This window comes from Mizuhopecten yessoensis, unplaced genomic scaffold (assembly GCF_002113885.1).
Source record: "Mizuhopecten yessoensis strain PY_sf001 unplaced genomic scaffold, ASM211388v2 scaffold11057, whole genome shotgun sequence".
Lineage (NCBI taxonomy): Eukaryota > Metazoa > Mollusca > Bivalvia > Pectinida > Pectinidae > Mizuhopecten > Mizuhopecten yessoensis.
The window spans coordinates 284,260-298,783 of record NW_018408857.1 but is presented as its reverse complement, the minus strand read 5'-3'; the positions used below and the strand labels follow the sequence as shown (position 1 = coordinate 298,783).

Here is a 14,524-nt window from a genome sequence, read left to right as displayed (position 1 = left end):
ATTACCAAACACCATTAGAATGCCAACTTTTTCCTTTAGATAGAAAGTGGTAGTATAACAACATTTTGCTATACATATTGCGAGCTTCAATTTTTAACTTATTGAATGCTTTGATTGCCACAGAATCAATGTTTTAAATATTACATATACATTTATCACTTTAGGTTCACATCTCTGTGAAAAGCCAAGCTAAAAGTCATACCTACACATATCATCACAATCAGGATATAATGACCTCAAAATCCAACAAGAAATAACAATCGACCAATGAAAGTCAAACTCAATTATATATTGGTGAACTATCGTGTAACAAAATATTTCCGCGAGGATGATATATTCACAATTTGTCGGTCAATAACAAGATCCTTGGCTCACCCTTGGGTTGAGAAGTGTGTGTGTGTGTGTGTGTGTGTGTGTGGGGGGGGGGGGGGGGGGGGATTCCCCTATTCATAACAATGGCATGAATTAACTTCAATACAATGACATCACCTTAACAATCCATCAATGTCACGTCAACCCTGAATTTAGCCTGTGACGTTAACATTACATTGTATGTATATGATACACAATGAGAGAACAGGGTAAGAGAAAAAGAATCATTCACCCCCTTGTTGGTGAGATAGGGGAATCTCAACCCTCGGGGAAAGATTCTTAAGTTATTAAGTTGTTCGGCAAAGCCTCGTGTTTGGCAACTTAAGAATCTTTCCCCTCGGGTTGAGATTCTCCTATCTCACCCCCAAGGGGGTGAAAGATTCTATTAATCTGTGTAAATAAACTTTTTTTAATTTTGGGTCAAAAAAAAAAATGCAAAAATTTATGCCCACGTAAATAACCTGTTATACGGTACATTTAGTACTGGTGTTCCGATTACATTTTACCTGGAGTAGACAAGTTACCTGATTAAACAAACAGTTTTACTCATAAGATTTACCTTAAATTGCATTTTAACAACATTTCTACCAATAGCTATGGGTAGTTAACTCTTTCACCACTGTAGACCATAATGGACTCATCCAGATCAAAGCATGGAAGAGTTCACTAAAGTTACATAGGGGTGAAAGGGTTCAAAAAATGTATCCACCTCATTTAACTCATGTCGGTTAATACTTCTCTTTATGTTTTCATTTTATTTGATCATAAATTAATGATTGATTATCAACCATTATGGAATAGATAGTGATGATCTATCACAAATTATGAAGCGATTCCCAAAACTAATACATGTATTTATTTACCTCATACAGCTACAACAATTGTATACAAACCAATTAAAAACAGTAAGGACCAGACAGTTGGAGAATATATTATGACACAGAGATTATTACCGTGCACATTTGTGAATCTTAAAATGAGTTCTCATTTTAAAGGAGATTACAATGAAACATATCGCAGACTTTGTGAGCCAAAAATGAGAAAATAAATAGAAATTTACATCACAATTGAAATTTAAGGATCCCTGCCCCACTGCACTCTGGTTATTGTATATACAGTATCTTCCCCTTAATTATTTTGTGGATATAACAATAGTACAGTAAGACCAGGACACTTCCGTTGACCAGGTAGCTATATATAGAGTGATAGTACGTGTATACCAATCCAGAGTCCAGACTTTGAATCCTGGGGCCTGTTCTTTCATGCGGAGCAACCTGTTTGTCTGTTGTTAAAAGTAACATTTTTGGGTATAAATCCTGGCAGACCTGCTAATGTTTATGCAGGCCTTGCACGGCTCTGTCAAGGCTCCCCAGAAAGCAGCATCAGATTACTAGGTCTGACCTTATTTCATAAATGAACAACTCTGGTCCAACAGGTTCAACCTGGATAAACGAAAGCAACCCCGGTTTTGCCCCTTTTAATTTTTACACTTAGAACACTACTGTTGATTATCGTTAATTTACAATTTTATTATTTTCCATAAAAGTTGACAAGGTATGGTTTTATTTTCAGTTTTAGTAACAATGGGGAGGGGGCGGGAATCCAAAGCATAGTAGTTACAGCTTTAGGCACTGGTATGGTGTTCCGTAATATCATTCGTAAAAAGTATAGCGATAAATTACAGGGAGCCCATGAGATGCATCACAGCTAAATCTTGGCTAATATGTAATAATAAAATACAAGTGCCATTGAAATATTTACAACAAGTTCATATACCTTGCAATATCGAACACTGTGAAGCATGCATAATTACAAACAATTCTTGAGTGTATTTTTCTCACATGTATTTTACCAGAGTATAATTAATGCAGCGTTCATTATTCAGATCACCTGCTTCTAACTGTAAAAGAACTTATTTTAGGGGACACACATTCTAGCGCATTATCAAATTTTAAACAGATGAAGGCATTGAAGAATTAGAGCACTTAAAAAACATGCAGTATAAAACTATATACAGAAAGTTCAATTGGAGCAATCATAATTTAGCAAGACGTTTAAATTGCGAAAAGCGCTAAAATTTGAATACCCCTTAAATTGTAACTTAGCAGTAAATACATTAATGGAGGTTGTATGTGAGCCTGCAAAAAGCATTTTCTGCATATATGTCATTAAATGTAGTTTAAATTTAGGAAAAACCTAGAGTTCATGTTTCCTTCTTTCTAAACTAGAACTGGCTTCATAGGCCTCTTCTGCTTTCTGCAGGTAAAATACAGCCCATGTCATTTGAAAATAAAAGTAATAAAACACAGGTAACATTACAATACAGTATTGCTGTATATGTCGGCATCAGGTCTAACATTAAAATCAATACATGGGGCCCAATATGACTTTGTTTCACCTGGTTTTGTTTTTTTAATTTAACATATTTGACCCCTGTTACCTTGAAAGAGGGTCAATGAAATCATATAAAAGGAAAATTATATTTTTTGATCCTAACAAGCCATAGGACAAACTTAATGACTCTTGGCCTTATGGTACTACAGGGGAAATCATACAAAGGAATTATGATACCTGACACCAGACAAATTTAAAAAATAATGCAGAGGTACTTCAGCTCAAAAATGATATGATATCTTTATACATATAAAGTTATATTAAGAAAACCAAAACATAATAGAAAAATAAAATAAACCATTTTGTAAAGCTTATATGCAGTCTACATCAATAAATAACTATTCATATGTGATCAGTTTTTCCAGATTTTTTTAAAGGTTGCTTAACTCATTCACCCCTGAAGACACATTTGAACTCTTCCAATTCAAAGGTTGGAATAGTTCATGATGAAATTTCAGGGGTGAATGAGTTAAGGCAGCTATCGCTCAACATTCAAACCATGCCTTTTCCTAGCACTAATCCAAAGAAATATATTTATAATAACTTCATGCTAAGTTTGACTGAGTAATGCATATCTCTGCATTTCTGAGAAAAGGAATGACAAGTTGAAATAACATATGGACTGAAAAATATATTTTGACGAAGGCATATATATGATTATATCTTCACCTAAACGTTTGTGTGCTTTCTTTATTTTGACTTTGCAAAGCACATATCACATGTTTTTTTATCAACTGCTGAACTTACTATAGGTGACCAAACTTTTCGGCTGCAATTATGTGCTCCCATCTGCAGTGGTGTCCAAGAAAACTAAAGGCTCAAAGCTTAAGGAAACTCATCTTCGAAAACTGATGTAATTTGAGTCAACATCTGTCTCGGGTCGTTATGAGGACCAAGGGCTCAGAGTAAACAGTTCTGGAAACCAACATAACTTTGAACCAAGATTTTTAATGGTTACCACATGGGAACCAGTGGCTCAAAGTGAATAGTTTTAGAAACCAACATAATTATGAGCCCATATCTTTAGTGGTTACCATGGGAACCAGTGGCTCAAAGTTAACAGTTTTAGAAACCAACATAATTATGAACCCATATCTTTAGTGGTTACCATCGGAACCAGAGGTTCAAAGTAAACAGTTCTTGAAACTAATGCAATTTTGACTCCAAGTCTGTATTTTGTTGCCATAGGAACCAATAACTCAAATTAAACAATATTTTGGGAATTGACATATAACTTTGAGTCCACATCTACATTGCGTTACTTTCAATACCAGTCTGTTTCAGGAAGCACATCTCGAGAAACAGCTTTAAGATTGAGTGCACATTTATGTTAAGAACATCGCTCATGGGGACCATTTTGGTCACAAGTCGACAAAGTCTTGAAAAACACTGCATCTGAGTGCACACTTATGTTGGGATCATCAGACATGGGAACCACTTTAGCTACAAATCAACACTGTATCTATGTGCTGCCACCTTTTGTGGTTACCTCACTAGTGGTCACCTCTGTAGTGGTCACCTTTGTAGTGGTCAGTGGCTGTGGTTTATGCGTACTGATGACCGGTGCCGTGTCATTGCCACAGCTGACAGACTGGTATGTGGTCAGCGATGTCATTTCGTCATGTCCAAGGTAACTATAGCTAACTGTAAAACTGCAAAGGAAAACCAAACTGACAATTACCGTATTCAAGCTTATTAACACCCCATTCCTTATAAACAGTTTGTATCATTTACCATGTCGGAAAGTCCTATCTCTACTGAATTTTGTGAAAGAAATTGTCTGTTATAGCTGGGGGTATTCGTAATTTTTTAATTTTCTAAAATTATTCTTTTCCCCAAATGCTAATTAGCAACCAGGGAATATGATAAATGTGGTATCAGTTAGAAATATCTTTGTCAAATTTCAGGAGATAGATCTTGATACCTATATAACAGCAAAACAGAAAATGTTTGCCATATCCTCAAGGGGTTATATTTACATTCACTCATGTTCTCTAAGTACACTGCTAGAACATGTCATGACAAAATCGAAGACACATGGTAAGCTATTTGATTGGTTTCAGGTTAAAACAAGAGGGATCTTGGTGCCCACCACTGTACCATCTTCATTAGTTCTGTGTCAGTATGATCTTTTCTCTTATCTGTTGGATCGAGTCATGTTAATAGTAAATGCACCTTGAGGTAACTTTTGATCTGAACTTAATACTGCTGTGTAAAGAGACAACCTAAACCTAGACAAAGTGAGTGTCGTTTCGCATATCAACTTGTACAGTACTCAATGTGAAAGAAATAGATCGTTCATAGCCTTAACTGAAATAGCGATAACAAACCTTCAAAAACTAAATCCCAAGATGTCTGCCTATCAGCCATCTTGCTTATCCAATCAATCTTAAAACATAAACATGCACAACTACAGAACAAGGGGAACCTTCATATAAAATTTGAGAAAGATCCCTCAAGTGCTTTCTGAGAAATAGCGGTAACAAGAATTGTTTAAGGACCAACCACCGATAAAAGGTGATTTGAATAGCGATAGATCAAAAGACCAACTGCTAGACTACACTAGACTGAAGACTACAGAGGAGTGACACCCAACTTAACAGCCACTCAATTTTACCTTTCAGCTGCTGCATGGTACATGTGTTTTACATCAAAGGATCAAGCTAGTTTGGCAGATTTTCACTGCCAGAGAGAATTTTGAATTAGCTTAATCGGTAGAGCGGTGGACTGAAAGCTGGGGATTACAGGTTCAGTTATCAGTGGAAGCACACTACAATCTTTCCTGTTACACTAGTCTACTTGTGTCGTTCACAAAGTAGCATTAATAACATACAGTGAGCCATTACCTTTTTTCAGAACAAATTCTAGGAGTGCAGAGAACTTAAGGGAGCGTAACCCCTGGAGTATCAGGAATGGCATCCTTTAAACAGACCTAGATAGAAAGTACTGGAAAAACTCCTTAAATTTTGTTCTATTTCCCCAAAATTGCTAAACACCCTCAGAGTTTTGTAGAGCAAATACGGTACTAATAAGAAATATTGTTTGTCCTCATTCAGGTTGTAGAACTGAATATTGTTGATACCAACCAAACCATTTAAACAGTGAAACAGACTGTTTGTCGTATAATACAACACATCATACATGTGTAAATAACACCAACAATAAACATACTTACTCAAACACCATCACAAATTCATGGAACCAGGTATTCGTATCATTGCATAAAATTCTGTAAAAGAAAAGGAGTTCTATATAAAGCATTAATATTGAGAAAGATTAGGATCAGGCGATACAAGAGACAAATGGGCCTTATAACGTTCCTTGGCTTTAAATGGTACACATACTGCTGAGTAGAATCTTAATTTTCATTTGAGTAAAAGGTCGTTGGAGCAAGCGTCCCCAAATGTGGACAAACTAATTACAACAAAATGCGATTTCATGACCCCTTCTGAGCTGCCTGAAAGGTAGTGACTTCGTGAGTATAAATTGTGATTCTCTGAATCCTCAACTTCTACCTACATATTATATCATTAATATGGAATGTTGGTGAAAATACATTTGTAAATTTTAAATGTTTTGCACAAAGAGAAATTGATAACCTTCATTTCAACCTCATGACACATGAACAATCACAAATTAAATAGTAAAAAGATAATATTACAATTGAAAACAATATTATTTTGAAAATATCCCGTTGATCAACTTACGCCATATATCCAAATTCATTCAATTCATTAAACTTGAGTTGGGCAGTCACTGAAGTCGATACAGTATCTCGTATTGGTACAGTTGTTGTGTTTTTGTCATTAGATGTGGTAACGACTTTGGTTCGAAACAGCACTGACATCGTGATGCTATTGACAGTCACAGGAAAATAATTCTGGTTAGTGATGTTTATCGGATTCTGGAAGAACAAATAATGTTATATGATTATATTATCTGCAACGCATCACCTTGTTCTTGATTTAACCCTTTTACCACTGTAGACCATAATGGACTCTTCCAAATTAATGCATGGTAGAGTTCACTCAAGTTACATAGGGGTGAAAGGGTTAAGAATAGATTTTTTTTGCAATTTTACACAAATTAGGTTAAGATGACCATGACAATGTCAGGTTTACCGGCTTTAATCAGTTAACTAGTTTCAACATATTAGAACAGATTTTAAATGTAAAGAGTTGGGTATATAATGTGAAAAATGTGGTGACTTGCTTAGTGACAGTCACAACAAGGCTTATATACAGGACGTAATATATAGTACACAATCAAATAATCATTACCATGAAAAATTGCAATTCAGTTCATTTTCTTGAAGTCTACAAGTGCCTGTCAGAGACTTACAGTTCATCACATAGATCTATGGATATAACTAGAGCACACCTGCTCCAATTATTAATTCTGATTTAGATTAATATCATAAGCTGACACCATTTTTCCTAAGTCCTCCTTGGTTGATTAATAATCATGTGGAGCTCAGTGATATGCGACATTGTTGCTATGTTATATAATTACTGTTGTTAGAAACAGGTCAATATTCTCTGTATGATGTCACCTCAATTTTAATGTCACAATATTAATGCTCTCTAACAAATGCAATTTACTACTACAATTATACCATGAAAACTTTCATATGTTCCATCTTCATAATTCATAAAACTATAAGCATCATTTGATATAGAAATTAAGGATTTTTATTTCAGTGAATATGTGGTTATATATACCTGAAAAGTGATATTGACAATGGCTTCTTCTCTGTTAATATCACATTTTGGGTAAGTATAACCAAATATCCACCTAATTAAATGTCTGTAATCGATAAATACAAAAAAAAAATCTCTCCTACACCTGCCGCTGATTTCCTGTTTACTTACTGATATTAGAAATTGAACACTTTGGACGGCAATGGAAAGATTCTGGGGACTCAGGAATGGTTTGTTACTTTCGATTGTCACATTCCTTGGAAACATGAAAAAGAGCAGTAGGCCTGCAGCTGTCAGACAGAGGAACACAGCCAAGCACACATATAGGTACCTGTAACGAACAATGCGACAAAGGTCAGTTTGAAATTACACAAGTGTTGTTAGCCTGAATGAAAAGACAAGTAATTGATCATGCATGACTACAGCCTGGAAACAGATTCACATGCATGTGTATGGATTTATGTGTACACCAAAACAAAAATATTATTAAGCAAAAATAAAATTGCTTAATAATAATATTTTCTAAAAAGTAAGAAAAAACAGAAAAAAAAGAATCATGGTTTTAAGTATGCTTTAAGGCCACTAGAGACAAAATACTTGAGAATTCTACTGTAGTTTTCCGTATGTATACATATGTACAGTCACAGCCCTTTAATTTTGTTTTGGATATATATATATTTATGCAATTTTATGCATAAAACTAGTTATTTCTATGGTTTGCCTAAAATCCACAAAAGCTCTATTATAAGTAAGCTATAGAAGAACAAAACTGTACATATATTGAAGTTGAAAATCCTACGGATTTGAAGTTTAGACCCATAGTAGGCGGCCCTAATAGTGCAACGCAACGTTTGAGTCATCTTGTAGACCTCATTCTTAAACCTTTATGCACAAGTGTAAACAGTTATATCAAAGATGATTTTGATTTTCCGGGCCGTTTATCTAAACAGGTCCCACATAATGCTAAACTTGTTTCTTTTGATGTTGTTAGTTTATACACTAATATACCGCATGATCTTGGTATTGAAGCTGTTAAATATTGGTTGATCAAAAAACGAGAAAAAGTTAATTCTCGTTTTAGTAATGAATTTATACTGCAAGCTCTAGACATTGTCCTCAATCGTAATTCTTTTTATTTTGAGCAAGAATACTTTCAACAGATTAAGGGTACAGCGATGGGAACTAAAGTTGCCCCTACATATGCAACCTTAGTTTTAGGATACTTAGAGGAAACACTTTATTCTAAGATTGAGACAAAGTTTGGGGAAAACTTTACTGAATTTATCAGAAATAATTTTTTAAGGTTCCTTGACGATTGTTTTGTTATATGGCCTTCTGATAAGGATTTAAATGAATTTCAAAACCTATTGAATTCTTTACATCCTTCTATTTGTTATACGATGGAGTGTAGCGAAACGTCTTTACCTTTCTTAGATGTTTTAGTTCAACTAGATTCAAATAAGATTACAACGGATTTATATTGTAAAGCTACAGATGCACATAATTATCTAAATTTTTACTCTAACCACAGTAAACACACTAAAGTTAATATTCCATTTAATCTTGCCTCACGGATTGTCACTATCGTCAGTGACCAACAAGCTCAAATTGCTAGACTAAGTCAACTAAAGCAATACCTTAAAGCTCAATGTTATCCTACTGAGATAATAGAACATGGTATACAGAAAGCTATTGAAAAGGGACCCTTTACTTCCCGTCTACAAAAACTAAAGGATGAATCAAAGTTAGTTCCTTTTGTTTCTACTTTCAATCCACGGAATTGTAATATGTTTCCTGTGATAAAGAACAAATGTGAAGAGTTAAAGCAAAGTAGCAGGCGTATGAGAAACATTTTTAATAAACATGCTATTTTACACTGTAGACGCCAACCTAAAAACTTGAAACGTATGTTGACATGTTCTAAGTTTGATAATTCTTGTGTAACACCAAAAGTATCCAAATGTAAGACACCAAGATGTGCTACATGTCCTATGATTATCGAGTGTAATACTTTTATTTTCAAGAATGGTTTGAAATTTACTGTGAAGGTAAATATGAATTGTAAATCAAAAAATGTAATTTATGCAATCGTTTGTTCTAAATGTGGTGATTTTTACATCGGTCAAACCGGTAATGAACTCAGAACACGTATGACTGTACATAGACAACAAACTAGAACTGATTCTTTACGAAATCTTCATGTTAACAAACATATTCATGAATGTGCTGGAGATAAATTTAATGTATTACCTTTGTATCAACTATTTTCCTCAGACACTATTTTAAGAGAAACGAAAGAAGACCAACTAATAAAAATATTAAAACGGAGTCTCAACAGGCCACAATAAAATTTTACGCCAAATTGTCCTCCAATCTTGTGTACTTCGTGACGTCACGTTACTATTGTAGTGTGACGACATATAATTGTGACGTCACGACGTTGTTCTTTTGTTTACTTCCTTCACATGGACATTTAATCACTTTTTATTTTATATATATATATATATATATAACTATACAAGCAAGAATGTAGTTCAACTGGGCCAGAGAGCTACCGCCTAACTGTAACTAGCATGAATATGTATTTAAAAATGTAACTTTACACATTTCAAACGTGGGCTAAACCTGAAGTAGTTGTGTAAAGATACTCACGTTCTCCTTGGTTTCAATCGTTTGTCTTTCAAAGGAATTAAAGCCACCAACTGTCCTTCTTGTTCTGTAGCAAAAAATAGTCTTCTAACATCATTCTCTAAAGCTGACACAGACAGTGCAAGTTATAAACCTTTCAATTGAGATTTAAAAAATAAATAAATCTGGTTTTGAGTGACAATTAATAGCTGTCGTATCTAAGGAAACGCCGTCATTTTATACTGTACTTGCTTTTTATATCAAGTGAGACCCATACGTGTTTCCAAGCAAGTACATTCTAAAACGTTGTCGCTTTCCTAAGATACAACAGCTGGAAGAGATTGTCACTGGGGATAGATATCAAAACTAGAGAAAAAAATCTCAATTGAAAGCTTTTTAACTTGCACTGTCAGCTTTAAGTAGAAAATAGCATCATACCTGGGCTCAATTTAGTTGTTTAATGATTGGATAACATCAGGACTGAATGGCATTTTTCATCATGCCAGTATATATACCTATCAGCACAAATAAGTTACAAACATATTCCATGCAACCTGCTACAATTTTATTAACATTCTAAATATTTAGTCGTTTCTCTGAACATTAATTGACCTGAATATTAATATTCTCTTTATTTTCAATGCAGAAGTGTATGTGTCATCATGATCAGACTATAAGTGCAAACAAGATTCCTGGAACAGCCTGACATTGCCAAAATGTTTGATTCTAACTGTTCATTATAATTGAGGGGGAGGAGAAGCTTCAAAATGATGCTGATCAATGAATACAATTTCTTCTGGTAATGCTTATAGAGGAACTTGCAGTAGAAATGTAAATATAGTAACATGAGACTATCCAAAAACATATCACAGCATCATTGTCCACTTCTTCTCATGTCAAAGTTCCTTAATAGTAATACACATCACTGCAGAAAACATAAAAAGGTATAAGACCCCCCAAAACTGTTTGTTTCAGGTAACATGCCTTAAGAAATAGGGTAGGTCGGTAGTCAAATATTTTTAATTTAATATTTTTGTGAATTAATATTATGCTTTTATATAAATATTAGATTTTACAATGCATTTCCACACATTACGTACAATGGCTATTAGTTTGTCAAGAACAATGTCAGACTTCCCTGAACAGGAAGAAAGTATCTTTTTATGTGGCTTTGAACTTTGCATGGCTATAATGAATTAATCTTAGATACAAGTACATGTATGTGATAATATCTAGGGTCGGCAGTAAAATCTAGGGTAGGTTGTAATTGCAGTCTCGGGATACCTGAAACATGCACACAGATATATACATATTTTTTGGCCTTAGCAATGATACCAACACAGCCCGGGTGATGGCAAAAGATGATTATCCTAAGAACTTTGTTTGAATCCCCAAATGTGATGGCAAATGAGATTGATACAGCAGAGTACTAGCCCAACCCCTCCTTCCATGCATGTACAGCAACCATGAACAACATTTGTTTCCTCAGCAGACATTAAATCTTCTTAAGATGTTATGTTTGTTGTTAAAATTGAGGACTATTATTAGTTATGTTATAGTCAAGGAAAATGAAATAGGGCTTGACCAAGATTTGAATTCTGCTTCTCCTAACTCTTAGACAGAATCTCTGAACAATTGGTTTAAACATATTTTTATTGCCTTGAAAATGACAAAAAGGATTGGGCACAAGTTCTTACAACTTAATTAAGCCCTCTCCTAACTTAATTACAGTTTACGTACATCATAGCTGTCTTAACATGTACATTTCATTTTTTTATTTTTTTTAAAATTTAAGTTGAATTATTAAAATAGGTTGTTGACGACTGTTTCTCTGTACCCCGACCTACTCGTAGAGAATTAACCGAGGTTTTCACACAAATAAAGAAAATTCAATTCTTCGAACATGATGTAATTGTTGTAGTTAAGACTACTTACTAGAAGCGGTTTGTATCCTTAATGTACTTACATACATAGTTAAAGGTTTTACTGTTTTGTTCAAAAGTGAGATCATGATTACCCCAGAGAAGTGTGTTTATGTCTGTTAGGAGGATCTCTGGAAGATTTAAGTTCCTAAGATTTCTTACCAGGTGATTTCTTACAGTTGAGTAATTTGGACATACATAGAAATAGTGATGTACATTTTCTACTTCCCAACATAAACATAAAGGGTTATCACTGAGGTTAACTCTATAAATGTCATATTGAAGACTGCTGCATTTGTTCCTAAGTCTGGTGTGTAAAATTGTAAATTTTCTATCTCCTACTGTTAAAAATTTTGGAATAGAAACAACATCATGTTTGAAACAGTTTTTAAATGCAACAAGAGAATGGGTTGACTTTATACAGGAGTTGAGGGAATTCCATTGTGTTACAGATGATGGTATGAATGATTTTCTAAAAAGTTCTGTCCTACATCGTGGGATAGTGAAATCGTCTTGGTTACGAGTAGCATATGTTGATGTTTCAGAACGGAGACTAGGAAGGATTTCTACCAGATAATTTGGTGTCATATCGTTTTTTATTTTGAAAAGGGTTGATAGCTTAATATGTTTACGACGTTCGGATAAGAGTTCCCATCCCGTCTCAATGTAAAGCGATTCTCTTGATGCGTATACAGGTAGGCCGGTAACTACTCGAGCTGCAAGTAACTGAACTCTTTCAAGTTTTTCAGAGTCTTGTTGAGAACACCCATCCCAGACTACCGATGCGTATTCCAATAAGGGACGAATATATGTTTTATAAAGAACAGATAAAGAATATCTAGACACTGAATATTTAAGTTTTTTGAGTAATACTAGCTTTTTGTATGCTGACTTGGCAATACAGTCAATATGGTATGACCATCTGCCATCACTGGAGAAATTAAGACCTAGATGTTTATGATGTTGAACGAATGGTAAAGTAATGTTTTGAAATACAATATCAGGTAATGCAGTATTTCATCTTTTTGAAATAAAGATCATATTTGTTTTTTCTGCATTGAATTTCATTAACCATTTCTTTGACCAATTTTCCAAAATAGATAGATCATGATTTATACAAGTTTCCATCTCTCCGGTGGTTGCAGATGATTTACCCAAGGATGTGTCATCAGCAATTGACCCAATCCAATTACACCACATTGCCCTCTCCTTCAAATAAGTCTCCAAACCTGAAGACACACTAAACCCTAGCCAGAGTTTCCTCTGTCTCTGACACCAGACTTAGACATTTTGAAGGATAGATGCTTGTTGGTGTGCCCACATCTGATATCTATTTGTCAAAATGTCCAAGTCTGGTGTCAGAGCAAGAGGAAACTGGGGCTAATTACTTGACCCTTTCGCACCTTCTATGAGTATATTTAGTTGTAGGCCAAATGTAACAGGAAGGAAAGGAAAAATACAACAACCAGCTGGGACTTCAATTCCTGACTCCCGATAGGTACTTAAACCAATTGAGCTACGTATACATGGTTCCTGATCATGACAATCCCTCCAAACCATTTACACCATCTTTCAGCTAATTCGTTGACCTGGAAGACATGCAAGACCCTTTACCATCTTCTTAGGGTATATCAATTTGAGGACTAAATGCAACAAGAAAGGGAAAATGCAAAAAGCATCAGGAATTTTCTAATCAGATGAGTGGCTATACAGGGACCTCTAAACTCTAGACAGACACTCTAAACAATTGAGTTACCTAGTCACCAGATATTGACTAATCCCTGATTCATTATATAATATACAAAGCTTTTTTATTTGTTTTATAACCGCTTTGTTTTTTCTTCAAACCTTCAGAATAAGGCCAACTCTCCAAGCCATTACACTAGGTCCCCTTTAAGTTAAAGCTTTCCCTTCTCATTGCATCTAAATATCAAGATCTTCTTCGTCATTATCATTCAATCAGTACAGATATTGATGCAGAAATGAACCAACCCATTGCTGTCTCCCTGCTATGATTAAACAAACATGTCTCGAAATTTTACCTTTGGGTATGCTTCCGTTCCCTCTACACGTAGGACACGGTACACTCCCGCGTAGTAGTTCTGTGTATGTGTTCGTGTCTGTCTCCCTACCATCACTGACTCGCGAAGAGTTCAGCACTAATCCATTGTTTCGTTGAGTAATGACATTCTCACGAGGCGATGGCACGTGATGGTATCCATTTTGCTGTCGTTTCCTTGCATCGCTTGAATTTTCGCCAGAGTCGTCTGTGTCATTGACGAGTATTTGGCGATCTCCATCGACAGACGTATCAATCCTGTTCATTCTGATCCAGTTACGTTAACTTGTTTAAGTCAATGGGAATAGGTCAGCCAACATGTACGCCTACATCTCTGGGGCCTAACCACCATATTGTAAATAGGGTTTATACAAATTGAAAACTCTTATTAGAATATGTGACATAGCATATATCATTTATGTAATTAATTTTCTACATTACTTCACAAC

The 14,524-nt window shown here is 34.9% G+C and overlaps 1 protein-coding gene across 1 annotated transcript; it reads right to left on the bottom strand.

Moving 5' to 3' along the window:
• Positions 1-743: 743 nt before the first annotated feature.
• Positions 744-14,421, bottom strand: LOC110465132 (transmembrane protein 106B-like). The gene is made up of 6 exons (XM_021520735.1): positions 14,059-14,421; positions 10,119-10,182; positions 7,638-7,797; positions 6,474-6,670; positions 5,942-5,995; positions 744-4,418 (listed from the first exon to the last, which is right to left on the bottom strand). Exons 1-6 carry the CDS (start codon positions 14,339-14,341, stop codon positions 4,229-4,231), a joined length of 948 nt encoding a protein of 315 aa, XP_021376410.1. The 5' UTR covers positions 14,342-14,421; the 3' UTR covers positions 744-4,228.
• Positions 14,422-14,524: the final 103 nt, after the last annotated feature.